Genomic DNA, 14,142 nt, shown 5'->3' with positions numbered 1-14,142 from the left:
GAATGAAGCATGAGAGACTATGGACTCTGAGAAACAAACTGAGGGCTTCAGAGGGGAGCGGGGTGGGGGAATGGGATGGACTGGTGATGGGTAGTAAGGAGGGCACATATTGCATGGTGCACTGGGTGTTATATGCAACTAATGAATCATCGAGCTTTACATCGGAAACCAGGGATGTACTGTATGGTGACTAACATAATATAATAAAAAAAACATTAAAAAAAAAGTTTATCTCTAATGTTTGAAAATGTTGCTGTGATGAGTACAGATCATGGATGTATTTTTATTTAAAAATTTTCAATGCTTAGAATGCATATATTTCATCACTTATGGAAATGGTATGTTACTGTTTTCTAGTAATTCTCTTTTAGTCCCTCTGTTCTGGTCTTCTTGAGTTCCTATTAAATGTATGTCCTGGGGGCCTGTGTGTTAGTTTCCTATTCGTTGCCCTTGTTCTTTGTTCTTATTTTTGTCTTCTACTCCTGTTATGCCTTTGTAGTTTTAAATGTGGATTTTATATGCTTCTTTTTTGGTTTCCTTTTTTAGTATTTCAATTATACTCCCTTTTTTACTCTTTTTTTAGAGTTTGCTCTGAGTTTGCGAACTACATTCACAAATAATCCAACTCCAGTTTCAAATAGCTTCATACCTCTTCATGTAATGCAAGTATCTTATAATAACAAAATATTCCTAATTCCTCCCTCCTGTCCCTGGCATCATTTTTGTCATTCATTTCACTTATATGAAAACTATAGTCATCAAATACATTGCGGCTGTTACTATTTTGAACAAGCTGTTCTCTTTTAGATCAATTAAGAAAATTATAATTAAAAGAATTTGCTAAAACTTGGAAACAACTGATGTGTTTTATTTATTGCTTTCCTAATACTGTTCCTTTCTTTATTTAGATCTGAGTTTCTGAGGGATATAATTTTCCTTCTCTTTGAAGAATTTCTTTTGACATTACTTACATTCAAAGCCATTGTTTCCTTGTGTATTTTCTGTTTAGATAATTTGTCCATTGATGTAAGCGCAGTGTTAATTTCCCCTACTATTATTGTATTATTATCAATTAGTTCATATTCGTTATTGTTTTATATATTTGGGTGCTCCCATGTTGGGTGCATAAATATTTATAATTGTTACATCTTCTTGTTGGATTGTCCCCTTTATTATGATGTGGTGCCCTTCTTCATCTCTTGCTATAGTTTTTGGTTTAAAGCCTAGTTTGTTCCCAGACAAAATCTTGCGTTTAAAATCTAGTTTGTCCCCCAGCCTGGGTGGCTCAATCAGTTGAACATCCAATTCTTGGTTTCAGCTCAGGTCACGATCTCAGTGTCATGAGATTGACCCCCAGTGAGGAGTCTGCCTGAGATTCTCTCCCTTTCACACTGCCCCTCTCCCTGCTTGCATACTCTCCCTTTCTCTCTAAAATAAACAAATAAATCTTAAAAAAATAAAATCTAGGGATGCCTGGGTGGCTCAGTCAATTAAGCGTCTGCCTTCAGCTCAGGTCATGATCCTGGGGTCCTGGGATTGAGTCCTGCATCAGGCTTCCTACTAAGCGGGGAGCCTGCTTCTCCCTCTGACTTTGCCCCTCCTCCCCACTCATGCTCTCTCTCTGACAAATAAATAAATAAAATCTTTAAAAAATAATTAAAAAAATAAAATCTAGTTTGTCTAATATAAGTATTGCTACTCCTTCTTTCTTCTGGCATCCATTTGCATGGTAAATGTTTCTCTATCTCCTCACTTTCAATCTATAGGAGTCTTTAGGTCTAAGATAAGTTTCTTTTAGGTGGCTTATAGATAGATGTTTTTTATCTTTTCTGACATTCTGTGTCTTTTTAATGGAGCATTATTCCATTTACATTCAAAGTAATTATTGATAGATATGTATTTACTGAGATTTCATTACTGTTTTATTGTTGATTCTGGAGATTTTCTCTGATCCTTTCTTGTTTTTCTCACTTTTGGCCTCTCTTTTTTACTCAAAGAATCGCCTTTAGTATTTGTTGCAGGAGAGTTCTAGTGATCACAAACTCCCGTAGTTTTTGTTGGGGAAACTCTTTATCTTTCCCTCTATTTTAAATGAGAGCCTCGCTGGATAGGGTATTCTTGGCTGCAGATTTTTCCCATTCAGCACTTTGAATATATCATGCCACTCCCTTCTGGCTTGCAGAGTTTTTGTTGAGAAATCTCTAGCTAGTAGCTAGCCTTATAGGTTTTCCCTTGTAAGTTAAGGACTTCTTTTAAGATTTTTTCTTCATCATTATATTTTGCAAATTGATTACAATATGTCTTGGTGTTGGCCTATTTTGTTGATTTTGATGGGAGTTCTCAGTGCCTCCTGGATCTGGATATCTGTTTCCTTCCCCAGATTAGGGAAGTTTTCTGTTATTGTTTCTTGAAATAAATTTCTGCCCCCCTTTCTCTCTCCTCTTCTTCCAAGACTCCTATAATCTGAATGTTATTACATATGATGGAGTCATTGAGTTTCCTAAGTCTATTCTTGTATTGCACAATTCTTCTCTTTTGTTCAGCTCATTATTTTCCATTATTTTGTCTTCTACATCACTAATTTGTTTCTCTGCTTCTTCTAGCCTGGATCAAATCTGTTTCTAATCTCATTTATTGTACTCTTCATCTCTGATTCTTTTTTAACTTTTTAATCTCTGTGTTAAGGGTCTCACTGGTGTCTTTTATTCTTTTCTCAAGCATAATGAGTATCCTTATGATTGTGGTTTTAAATTATCCAACAGGTGTGTTACTTATATCTGTTTCACTTATATCTTTGGCTTTGCCTGTATCGTATTCTTTCATTTGGGATCAATTCCTCCATCTTGGCACTTTGTCTAAGTCTCTGCCTTCTTCTCTGTGTTAGAAAAGCCAGTTATGACTCCTCCTGAATATAATGGCCATGAAGAAGAGGTCATGTAGTGTCAAGGGCCTGGCACTTCAGGGAACATCTCTGGTATGTGCTGAGTGCACTCTGCTATTATGTTCTTGCTGCTCTATCCTTCAGGCCAGTCACCTGCAGAGGCTCTCGTTGTCTGCTGTGGGCAGTGTTTGGTTCCTGGACTGAACATGACAAGTTTTAAGAAGGTGTTCTCTGGTCTGCTTGTGAAATGAGACCTGACACCACTTCCACCAGAACTGAGGCCCTGCAGAACTCTCTGGAAGGGAGACATGATGTGGGCAGGGATTTGTGCTGGTCTTCTGGGGAAGGGGCTGCTGTGTTAGGACTGAGGCATGCTTGACTGAGAAAAGCAGTTGTTTCAGAGTGCAGGGGTGTGGAGCTTAGTGTAAGCAAGTTAGTGTTTATGCTGAAGGATGGGGAGAGAAGTGGCACCAGCCAATTTTTTTGTTCCTGGAGAGGCATCTCCACAAACTCTGCCTCTCAGGGATGTGCTCTGAAAGGAGTGAATAATATCTCCACTATGTTCCCCAGGTGTTCTTTAGATCAATGTTTTTGTACTGTCTGCCCTCAGGTTGTTTACCTGCCTTCTTTCCAGAAGTAGCGCAGTGCCCTCTGGGCTCTATCCCAGCCAAGCTCACTGACTTTTAAAACTTCAGACTTTAAGCCCTCTTAGTTGCAAGAACTCACAAAATTCATCCCCTCATCTTTTCCAAGCCAATGACTTGGGGAAATCTTTCTCTTTGTGCATTCCCTTGTGGACTCTTCTATCTCTTGCCCTTCTCAGTGACCATGGCTCTTTTCCCTCTGTAGCACTCACCAACCATTTCTCCTCTAAAGCACATCTCCACACTCTCTGCCTTCTTCAATGTGGCCTCTTCTCTCCCTTTAGTTGTTAAGTTTGTTCTGTCATTCTTTGGCTCAATTTCCGGTGTATTTAGGATGATTTGGTAGTTATCTAGTTGTGTTCATGGGACAAGACAAGCCTAGGGTTCCCCTATGCTGCTGCCATCTTCCTTTCCTAACATTACTTACAAAACAGGTCTATGGCTACAAATTCTCTCAATTTTCATTTGTCTGAGAAAGTCTTTATTTCTTCTTCATTTTTTAAAGATTCTATTTATTTATTTTAGAGAGACAGAGAGAGTGTGCACATGAATGGGGGAGCAGAGGGCGAGGGAGAGAGAGAGAGAATCTCAAACAGACTCTGCATTGAGCATGGTGCCCTATCTGGGGCTTGATCTCACGACCCTGAGATCATGACCTGAGCTGAAATCAAGAGTTGGACCCTATTAAAGGCAATCTTCATTTCTGTTACAGTATTTTGTTTTGTTTTGTCTTTTTGGTCTCTAGCATTTTTTATTCTTTCTTAGAATTTCCATCTCTCTGACTACATTGTCTATCTTTTTGTGTGTGTGTGTGTGTGCATGTTTCTACTTTTTTCCATTAGAGCTCTTAACTTATTAATTATAATTGTTTTAAATTCTTAGTCTGGTAATTCCAACATTCCTGCCATATCTGGGTCTGGTTCTGATACTTGCTTTTTCTCTTCAAACTATGTTTTTTGTTTTTTGCCTTTCAGCATGCTTTGTAATGTTTTGTTGAAAGCCAGACATGATGTGTTATGTAAAGGGAATTAAGGTCAATGGGTATTTAGCATGACCTCTTATGTTAATGTAGCTAGAGATTAGACTCTTTACTGTTTGCCACAGCTGTAGATGTGTGAGGCTAAAATTTCATCTGGTATCCTTGTTTTTGTCTTACCTGTTGTCTTTGGGTTTCCCTAGAGACATCTTAAATTAGGTCTGAGACCTACAGTTCAAACTTTGAATAGTATTACTCTATTATTATACAGGACCCCCTTTTATGTGAGTTATGGTAAGTTGTAAAGAGGAGGAGAAACATTCCAGAGTCCTATGATTAGATCTCATTATTTTAGTGAGATTGTTCCTCTGTTGTATGACATTTAAAAGTGCTTCCTCCCCCAACTTTAGGTGAGAGAGGAAGGCTAGAGGGGGCTGGGGCTGGGTATTTTCCTCCCCTCATGTGGAAGGCTAGAGCTTGCTGGAATTGATATTTCTCTTTTCCCAGGCAAGTTAGGTTCTGGTCAAACTCCAGTTAGTAAGGTGGTGGCAAAGTTGTTTCTTTTGAATATAAGCCTTGCTATTAATAGCTGAATAGTCCAGGTGTTTTCTCATGTCTATTTCCCTAAGACTAACCCTCCTAATAACACTAGTGTAGGGCTTCACACTTCATGTTAATGCTTAGAATTTTGCACATCATGTCACTTAGTCATAGCCCAAGATAGTGAATGTTGGTATATTTTCCACCTTAATTTTTGGGCAGGATTCCCCAACTTTAATCTTTGACCCATTGAGAGAGTTTGACTGTTCCTCCAGCTTTTTTTTTGCAACATTTAAGTTAGTCAGAATCTAAGCTATCACAGCTTTGGGTCTGGTCTCAAAGTTCCAGAGTTCTGTGGTTTCAGCCCTATTCATCACTTGGTAGAATTATTCTTTCCTTATCTTTTGAGATATTTTATGTTGAAATTGATCTGTCTCAGTTTTTGTAAAAATGTGTCTTTATCTTATTTATCATTTCTTTGTGTATAAGTTAGATGCAAAGTGTTAACTTTAAATGGTATTTTGCTTAAAGTTTTTTATTTCTCAGTAAATAAGAGTTTTACTTAATTTAAATTCATAGTATTTAGAAATTACAAGAATATTCACTAACTTACACAGAAATAACACATTGAAAAATTTTATTATTGAAAAGTGAAGTTGTAAAATCATAGAAATATCTTTGTGTCTCTGCATTGTCTATATTACTAAATTTAAAATGGTGCAAATTGGTTTTAAATATCAGATGGGATAAAAACTGATTGACGATATTTTTATGTACTACAAATCCATATGTGCAGTTTAATAGGATTGTGGTATCTGATACTTCTATGCGGTTGGGTAAGAAAGAGGGCTGTTTAAATTTTATTCCCTTAAGCTATAAAGGTTTTTCTACAACTAAAGAGTAGAAAAAATAAAAGGGGAAAGAATTCTGGGAAGAAAGGTGAGGAATTCTTGGTTAAAGAAAGATTGCATTGAAAGATTGCATTAAAAGAAAATGATGATAATTTTGTAGCACAGAGATTTTTATATCAATAGATATCTTTTAAAAAGGATATTGAATTGAAATTTCCTAATTTGAGGAATTAGGAACAGATATCAATGCATTTTAAAATCACATATAAAAATGAAAACCTATAATTTGTAGTTGACATAATCATTTTAAAACATCATATCCCTAAAAAAAAATAAATAAATGCATACATACATAAAACATCCTATCCCTTTAAGTAAAATATTTGTCTTTCAAGCTTGATTTTGGAAAGTCCACAAATACAATAATTTTGTTCAAACAGAAAAGCAGTTATTTTTTCTAAGTTTCTTCCTTTCCCTTTATTTTTCAGGTTACTATTTATGGGTAGGAGCTAAGGATGCTTCTACTCTTAGCCAGTTAGAGAGCAGGGCTTATTTAAATAGCTCTGTGTGTCACTGCCTGGGCAAGAGCTGCCATCTTCAATTCTTCTACTCCATGGAAAACAGTGTTCTAAGAGTAGGACTATACAATAATAAGGTGAGAAGAAACTTACATTTATTTCAAATTCATTGAATAAGTGAAATTTCTATTGTGGCAACTGTGTTTCTATTTCACAGTTGTGTGTAGGTTTTAGGTATTCTTTAACTTGACTTTATTTAGTATACCTTTGAAAAGAAATATTAAGAACCTGCCTTATGGGGCAACTGGGTCAGTCCATTGAGCGTCTGCCTTCAGCTCAAGTCATGATCCCAGGGTCCTGGGATCGAGCCCTGCATCAGGCTCCCTGCTCAGCGGGGAGTCATATTCTCTTTCTCCTCTCTGCTGGTGCTCTCTCTCTCTCGCTATTTCTGTCTCTCACTCACAAATAAATAAAATATTTTTTTTAAAAAAGAACCTGGTTTAAGACCTGCTGTCATTAAGGTGCGCCTGGTTGGCTCAGTTGCTTAACTGTCTTACTCTTGATCTCACCTCAGGTCTTGATTTCAGGTTGTGAGTTCAAGACCAGTATTGGACTCCAATTTTTTTACTTAAAAAAAAAATACTGTCATGTAGAAAATTTAACATGATAATTTGCACAATATTATTTTATAAAATTGTTAAAAATTCATGGAAATATATTAAAGAAATTATAGGTCTAATAAAAATGAGATATTTGAGATTCTATATTGCTGGCTCTGTATTGACATTCTGATGGGATCTGTTTTGGATTTTAGATCTGTATATCACTAGAGCTATAATTATGATGGAAACAAATTACTTGTTATGGTACCAGTAGATACAATTTTAGAGACTGGTAATTACTGATTAAATACAAACAAATGAATCATTGGAATGGGAAAAAAATAGCTCACTGGGTTGAGCGAAAGTTGCAGTAGTAACGCTAGCAAATAAAACAAATCCAAGCTTTTTTTTTTTTAATACCTAACTTTAACTGAAAACAATCCTCCATAAGTAGAAAAATATCTGAGACACTTTGAGCATTTCTATTGTGAAGAAAATTTATTTATGGATAGAAGTAAAAAAAAAAAATTCACAGGGGAAAATAGCAGTCATTCTAGCAATGGGAAACATTTGACAATAATTGCAGGAATTCTGACAGGAAAAAGGAAGACAGTGAAAACATCCAAGTCAGATTCTTTTGGCTTCACATGCTTTGAATAAATCCAGTTGAAACTTCCTCCTGACATTTGGCCAGATTCATTTTCCAACAAAAGGTTATTTATCATCTATTCTTATCAAGTATCACTAATTGTCAATAGCATTTTCTTCTGTTCCATTTGCTTCTGAAGTCTGAAATGCCTTCATAATTAATCCTCAGGTATGCCCTATTACCTGCCTATTATTGGGAGAACTGAAAATTCAAGAGGAATTCTTTTTTTTTTTTTCTAGTTCTATCACATCACCCCTCTCTTTTTCTTTTATATCATTTTCTTCATGTCCAGTCTTTTTTCTTCTACCTCTTCTTTCCGAGAACAGAGTGTTCTAGAGCATGAAGTTGAATATGGTCATTAGATAACCTAATACATTTTGTTTGTTTGTTTTCATGGATGAGACACAATTTCTAGCTTTCTGTAACTATGTTATATTTTTGTGACATTTTTGCTGTAGTATTTCACACTAGAATAATTCATTGAGTTTATATTGTAGTTAAAGATGCTTTAAAAAATATATGGTCCTGGGCACCTGAGTGACTCAGTCAATTAAGCATCTGCCTTTGACTCAGATCATGATCCCAGGGTCCTGGGATCGAGTCCTGCATCGGGCTCCCTGCTCAGCGGGGAGTCTGCTTCTCCCTCTACCTCTCCCTCCTGCTCATGGTCTCTCTTTCTCTCTCTCCCAAACAAATAAAATCTGAAAAAAAATATATGGTCCTATGATAGTACTTTCCACACGACAGGTAATTAGTATTCACTGAATGTTGAATTAGTCATCTTAAATTTAAGTAGAAATTTGTGTCATATATGTCCTAATCCTAAAGATTATTTTAATCTACCTGAACATCAGCAGTGGATTATAAATGTGGGACTGTGTAAGAAACGATTATAAACAAATTGACTTCAGATACCGTATCATATAATAAGAATAGAGTTATCAGAATTCCATCTCCCACATTATAAGAAAATAAGTTAATCATGGAGAACTGATCTCATATATTAATCAGAACCAGTTGTGGGTTACATCTTACAGCACTGAGTGATGTCTGGTTTATTAGTTTACCCAGTATTCTGCAAGGCAGTATCCTATTTTTTTCTTATATACTATTTGCTCTGATCTCTCCATATAACATATAACATATTGGTCACCTATGCAAAATCTGCATCCAAATACATTTAAATTATAAGCTGATGTTTTATCGCAAAGTTAAAAGGACTCCAAGCCTATCATTTAAAAAAACTAGCTCTTGATGAAAATGATCATTGAAATCTTCCATGAATAGAATAAAGAAAACAACCCTTAGGATATGTGCAGGTAAATCAAGAAATACCTACTAAGGAGGCTGAAGGTAATTGTCTTTATTTTCAGAGGATATAAGAACTTGAGAGGTAGAAAACACAGGGGAAAGGCAGGTTGTTAGATAAAAAGTTGGCTCTATTAGGGTCAGCTTACGTGTGTAGCAGTTCTAGTTTATACCATGTAGCCATCCTTGAGATTAGGTCTCTATCATCTATAAAATAATAATCATAAAAACAGCCTACCTTTTATTCTGAAGAGAATTTCCATGTTAGTGAGCCAAGGATAGTGGGGTGCCCAGCTTGTGGTATCTTTTACATATTTTAAAAATTCCCAGGGACAAATAGGAAGAACACATAGCTGGGGCAGTGAAGAAAATGTCCTGGTAAGTATCTTTTCTCATATGATACCATTTTTAAAGGCCATAATAAGCTTTCCTTGAAGGGATGTCTTTGCTAAAGTACATGTTCCTATTCCTGCATTTAATCAAAAGTAATATATTTTAAGTTTTTAAAAAAAATTGTTTGGGAGAGAGAGAGCAGAGCGAGCGAGCGAGCGAGCGAGAACCCAAGTGGGGCAGGGGTACAGGAAGAGGGAGAAGCAGGCTCCCCTCAGGGAGCCTGATGCGGGGCTTGATCCAAGGACCTTGGGACCATGACCTGGGCAGAAGGCAGACGCTTAACCTACTGAGGCATTCAGGTGCCCCTCAAAAGTAGTTTAAAAAGAACAAAAACAACAACCTGGAATTTGGTACCTTTGATTTCTTCACTGGAAGAGAGAAGGATAAACTGAGGTCTCCAGACAATGGAGTGATTCTTTCCTTGAAAGGTAAAATGGCTTTGTTGATCCTGGTCTGGAGGAGTAAAGACATTTTAAAATTTTTTATTGATTGATTGATTGACTGATTTTAAGATAATAGAAAATTTAAACACCACTTGAAAGGTTTTTCTGAGCTTGGGGTTTCTTTCTTACATTGACCGCTGTTGAAAGTAATGAGGTAAGAGTCTGAGAGTGAGGACAGAACAAAATAAAAGCTGATTTTATTTAGTTGGAGCAAACTCTTCTTCTTTCTCATTACTTGTGTTGTCAGACAGGAAAATCTGATAGAAAAATCTGTACTTCATAACATACCATTAACTCAGGGTACAAAAAGCCGTTTAAGTTTAGAAAGAATTCTCACTTTTCAAAAAAATGTAAACACATTCTTCTTTGGGTAGAACAGGGGAATCAATTAGTCATTGGGAAAAGAGAGCACAAATGCTCTCAGTTATTGTCACCAGATGAAAGTGAAGGGACATGATGAATGCAGCTTGCCAAGCAGTGTCACTTAAAGCATCGTGACGATCGAAGTGTCTCGATGCTAAATAGCTGAAGTTGCATAGGAAATTACTGAAAGAAAAATTAGTTGTGTGTTGCAACTTTGTGTGACTCCAGTTCTTCCTGAAGTGACCCAGAAGCTCTCGGCTGAAAGTATGCCTACCGTGGATGTTTCACTGTCTTGTCGACGTCTTAAGAGTTGATATGAATAAGTAATAAAATGAAGTACGTTTTAATGGGTTTAGACTATCTTCTGAAATATTTAAGACTTGGAAATTGGAGTAGACATCAGAGGGTAAAGGACTGAGTTGGAAATAGATTCGTTTTTAGAAAACGTTGGCTATGAATGAAATAAGAGAAGCGGAGAGGAGATTAATGCTTACGAGAGTCTGAAAAAGTCTGTGTCATGTGTCATTTGAATTACAACTAGATGTCACCTTCCAGGGCTATTTTCTATCCCGCAGTAGAAGGAGGGCACAGACAGCCTCCGAGCTCAACCTGAGACATATTTATGCCTCTGCATTTTCACTATACTGATACATGAAAAAAAAATCAATGCGTCCATTGGGTAAATATTATGAACAATCTGGTCTGTGTTTACCAGGGAAATGTCGAATTAACTGGCATGTGTGATAGAATCTAAAGAAATGATTATTTCAGAGCATAAAAGCATGGTCATAAATCATAAAGCACAATAACAGAGGCAAACTTTGGACTACTTTATAGACTTTAATTGAGTATCTTACCTCATAGTGTATAGTAGAAACATAATTTTGCATACACTTTGCCACCTGGAAAATGATCATTTTACAGATGCGTGACAGACATAGCATGCTCTAGAAGGCCCAAAAAGCTTTTTGATAGAATGACAGAAGAGTCAAACATAAATATAATCTCCAGAAAATAACTGTATTGTTTGGAACTTGGAATGAATTCTCCCATAGGGAAACAAAAAAGTGTATATAAATTGAGACTGTGCAGAAAAATATATCTGGTAACATTGTTTTTTAAGATTTTCATATTAAGTGTTTGCTTGTCATTCCTTTTCTAATGTCATGGCAATATAATAAAATGTAGTAATGTTGTTGTGATCGACATTTAAGTAGCTGGCATTATGAATTTCTATTTAGAATTGTGTTTTCGAAGTACTTGATTTAAAATTCCGTTCAAATGTTTGTCTTGTCCTTACCGTCCATCGTAAAAAAATAAACAGCTTTACTATATAGACATGTTTTATTTCCTTATTTTTTTTAAAGACTGCTTTTATAGAGCAGTTTTAGGTTCCTAGCAAAATTAGGGGGAAAGTACAGAGATTTCCCATTTTCCTCCTGTCCCCACACATGCGTAGCCTCCCCATTATCACCATCCTCCATCAGAGTGGTACCTTTGTTATAAAGGACGAACGTGCACTGGCACATCATTATCACCCAAGGTCCACAGTTTATGTTAGGGTTCCCGCTTGGTGTCATCCCGTGGGTTTGGGCAGATGTATAATGACATGTGTCCACCATATGTTATCACACAGAGTATTTTCACTGCTCTAAATATCCTCTGGGCTCTGCCTTTTCATCCTTCCCTGCCTCCATTTTATTGTTCCTTTAAAAAATGTTAGGGATGTCTGGGTGGCTCAGTCCATTGAGCGTCTGCCTTCGGCTCAGGTCATGATCCCAGGGTCCTGGGATCGAGTCCCACATCGGCTCCTTCCTCAGAGAGGAGCATGCTTCTCCCTCTGCCTGCTGCTCTCCCTGCTTGTGCTTGCTCTCTCTCACGCTCTCTTGCTCTGATAAATAAATAAAATCTTAAAAAAAAGTTATATACCTTTTTACCGATACTTTAGGCTTCCTAGTACTTGATATCATACCAGTAGGGTAAACTCTACTGAAATGTAATGAGAGCACATATAGAAATATGAGAGTAGAATTTGGGGAATGTGTAATGCTGTTTTATTTGAATTAAAGGAAGAAGAAATATTTTGGACATACAACACATCAACTGACAGAAAATGGGTGAAAGCAGAGATGGTAATACCAGAAAGCCTGAAGACGTTTAAGGTACAAAATGGAAAAACAAGTATTCTTTTGTAGCATAAGTTTAACTTGTAGCTTTGCAGTAGTGTTTTATCACCCATTGCTAAATTTATATTAGGATTTAAATTCAGGATGTAGATTTGTGCATTTGGAGAGAGCAATTGCCTACTTCTTTTCATTGTACTTAGCCTTTCCCCAGCCACATTTCCCTTGAGTAGGAGAGCCAGAGTGTGACTACTCCTGTATAAAGCATCTTCATTGTACATGGGCTCCCTTCTTAGCCCCCCTCAAACCCCAACACCATGCATTGCAAACAAGGAAGCAAATGGCATTATGAAATAGATAAATAATAAATTGGTATTGAAAATCGGTAAAGACTATACAAATGTTTTGAATGCAGTAATTCACATCTTTATAAAACATAGTTATATCTGAAATATACATATGCTCAGGGAATACAGTCTCTTAAAAAATGAACTTGGGATTTTGTGTTGCATATACAGTTGAGATTGTGCACAAAAATATATCTGATAACTTTTTTTTAGCTTTCATATCAAATGTTTGCCTGTCATTTCCTTCTTTTCTAATATCAGAGCAATATTGCAAAATGTGGTAATGTCAGTGGGATTAACATTTAAATAAGTGGTATTATTAATTGCTGTTAATAATTTTATTTTTGAAGTGCAGTATTTTATATAAAATTCCATTCCTTTTGTGTTGTATAAAGAGTGTAGAAATACGCTTATGCTGGACCGTGAGTGTAAAATAATAAGACTGATTGTATGTGTGGTTCATGAAACCAATTTCATTCCTTTATGGTAATACCACATAAGTACATTTTTCTAGGTGCTGAAAGGGAGAACCCAAATGATACTGAACTGTAACCATGCAGATTTTTAGAATTCCGTTTACTGCTGATATTGGCATTTCTGAACCATAGCATTTTTGTATTAATCACAGCAAAGTTGAGGTTTATATCATAGCCTATTGAATTAATATTTGACACTATTTTAATTTTCTAAGCTGATATTTATCTTTATAACTTCTGAAAGAGGTACTAACTGATTGGAGTTTCATTCTTTTCATATAAACTGAATATTAAAGTTTGTCTTGTTATTTAACTCAAAGATAAAACAAAATATAAAGAGAGTAATTTGGGAGTTATTCTAGATTTCCAAGTGCATATTAAATGTAATTAACTTTCAATAATAGCACCCTTTTGAAATCTAAGTTTTAAACTCCTCACTTTTTGAAACCCAGACTGATATCATTTATGCATATCTGATCTCTTGCTGCTATATACAGCTGTAGGTCCAATAATTTATACATATTTATACTATGATATTCACTATGGGGAATGTATACAGCATCCTACAAAGTTTTCCTATTATTAGATATGATTTAAATGTTATATCTTCTAGACTAAATTATTTAATGTATTGGCAAACTGAAACTTAAGTAATTCTTAACAAACATATATATATATATATTCCTCATATTTTTGCAAAGGAGAAAATCTATTCAGAAACTTTCAGCTGGAAAAAACTAAAAGGAATTAGTCTTTCTTCCTAGTATCTTATTTATACACGGACAACACCTAGTTCATTGCTGTTCAGTAGTATTTCCTGTCATAAGGGAAAACGTAAGTATCTGTCCTCTCCAATATGGTAGCCAATAGCCATGGATGGCTTTTGAACACTTGCAATATGGCTAGTATGAACTGAATTTTAATTTTAGTTATTTTAAATTGAAATAGCCCTTTGCAGCTGTGGCTACCATATTGGACAGCAGAGAAGTAGTTATTTAGTTGAGTCAACTATTCATACCTCTCCTTCT

The 14,142-nt window shown here is 35.9% G+C and overlaps 1 protein-coding gene across 1 annotated transcript in view; it reads left to right on the top strand.

The window, feature by feature from the left end:
* LOC148107396 (MAM and LDL-receptor class A domain-containing protein 1-like) overlaps positions 1-6,583 on the top strand; it is a 35,884-nt gene extending 29,301 nt beyond the window's left edge. The window contains exon 3 of the mRNA XM_087857643.1: positions 6,381-6,583. Coding sequence (XP_087713769.1) covers positions 6,381-6,583 — 203 coding nt within the window. The remainder of the gene's footprint in view (positions 1-6,380) is intronic.
* Positions 6,584-14,142: the final 7,559 nt, after the last annotated feature.

Source organism: Ursus americanus, chromosome 31 (assembly GCF_024610735.1).
Source record: "Ursus americanus isolate L20-20 chromosome 31, mUrsAme1.1.p, whole genome shotgun sequence".
NCBI classification, from domain to species: Eukaryota; Metazoa; Chordata; class Mammalia; order Carnivora; family Ursidae; genus Ursus; species Ursus americanus.
Note: the sequence above shows the minus strand (reverse complement) of the source record. Positions and strands in the feature narration are given on the sequence as shown.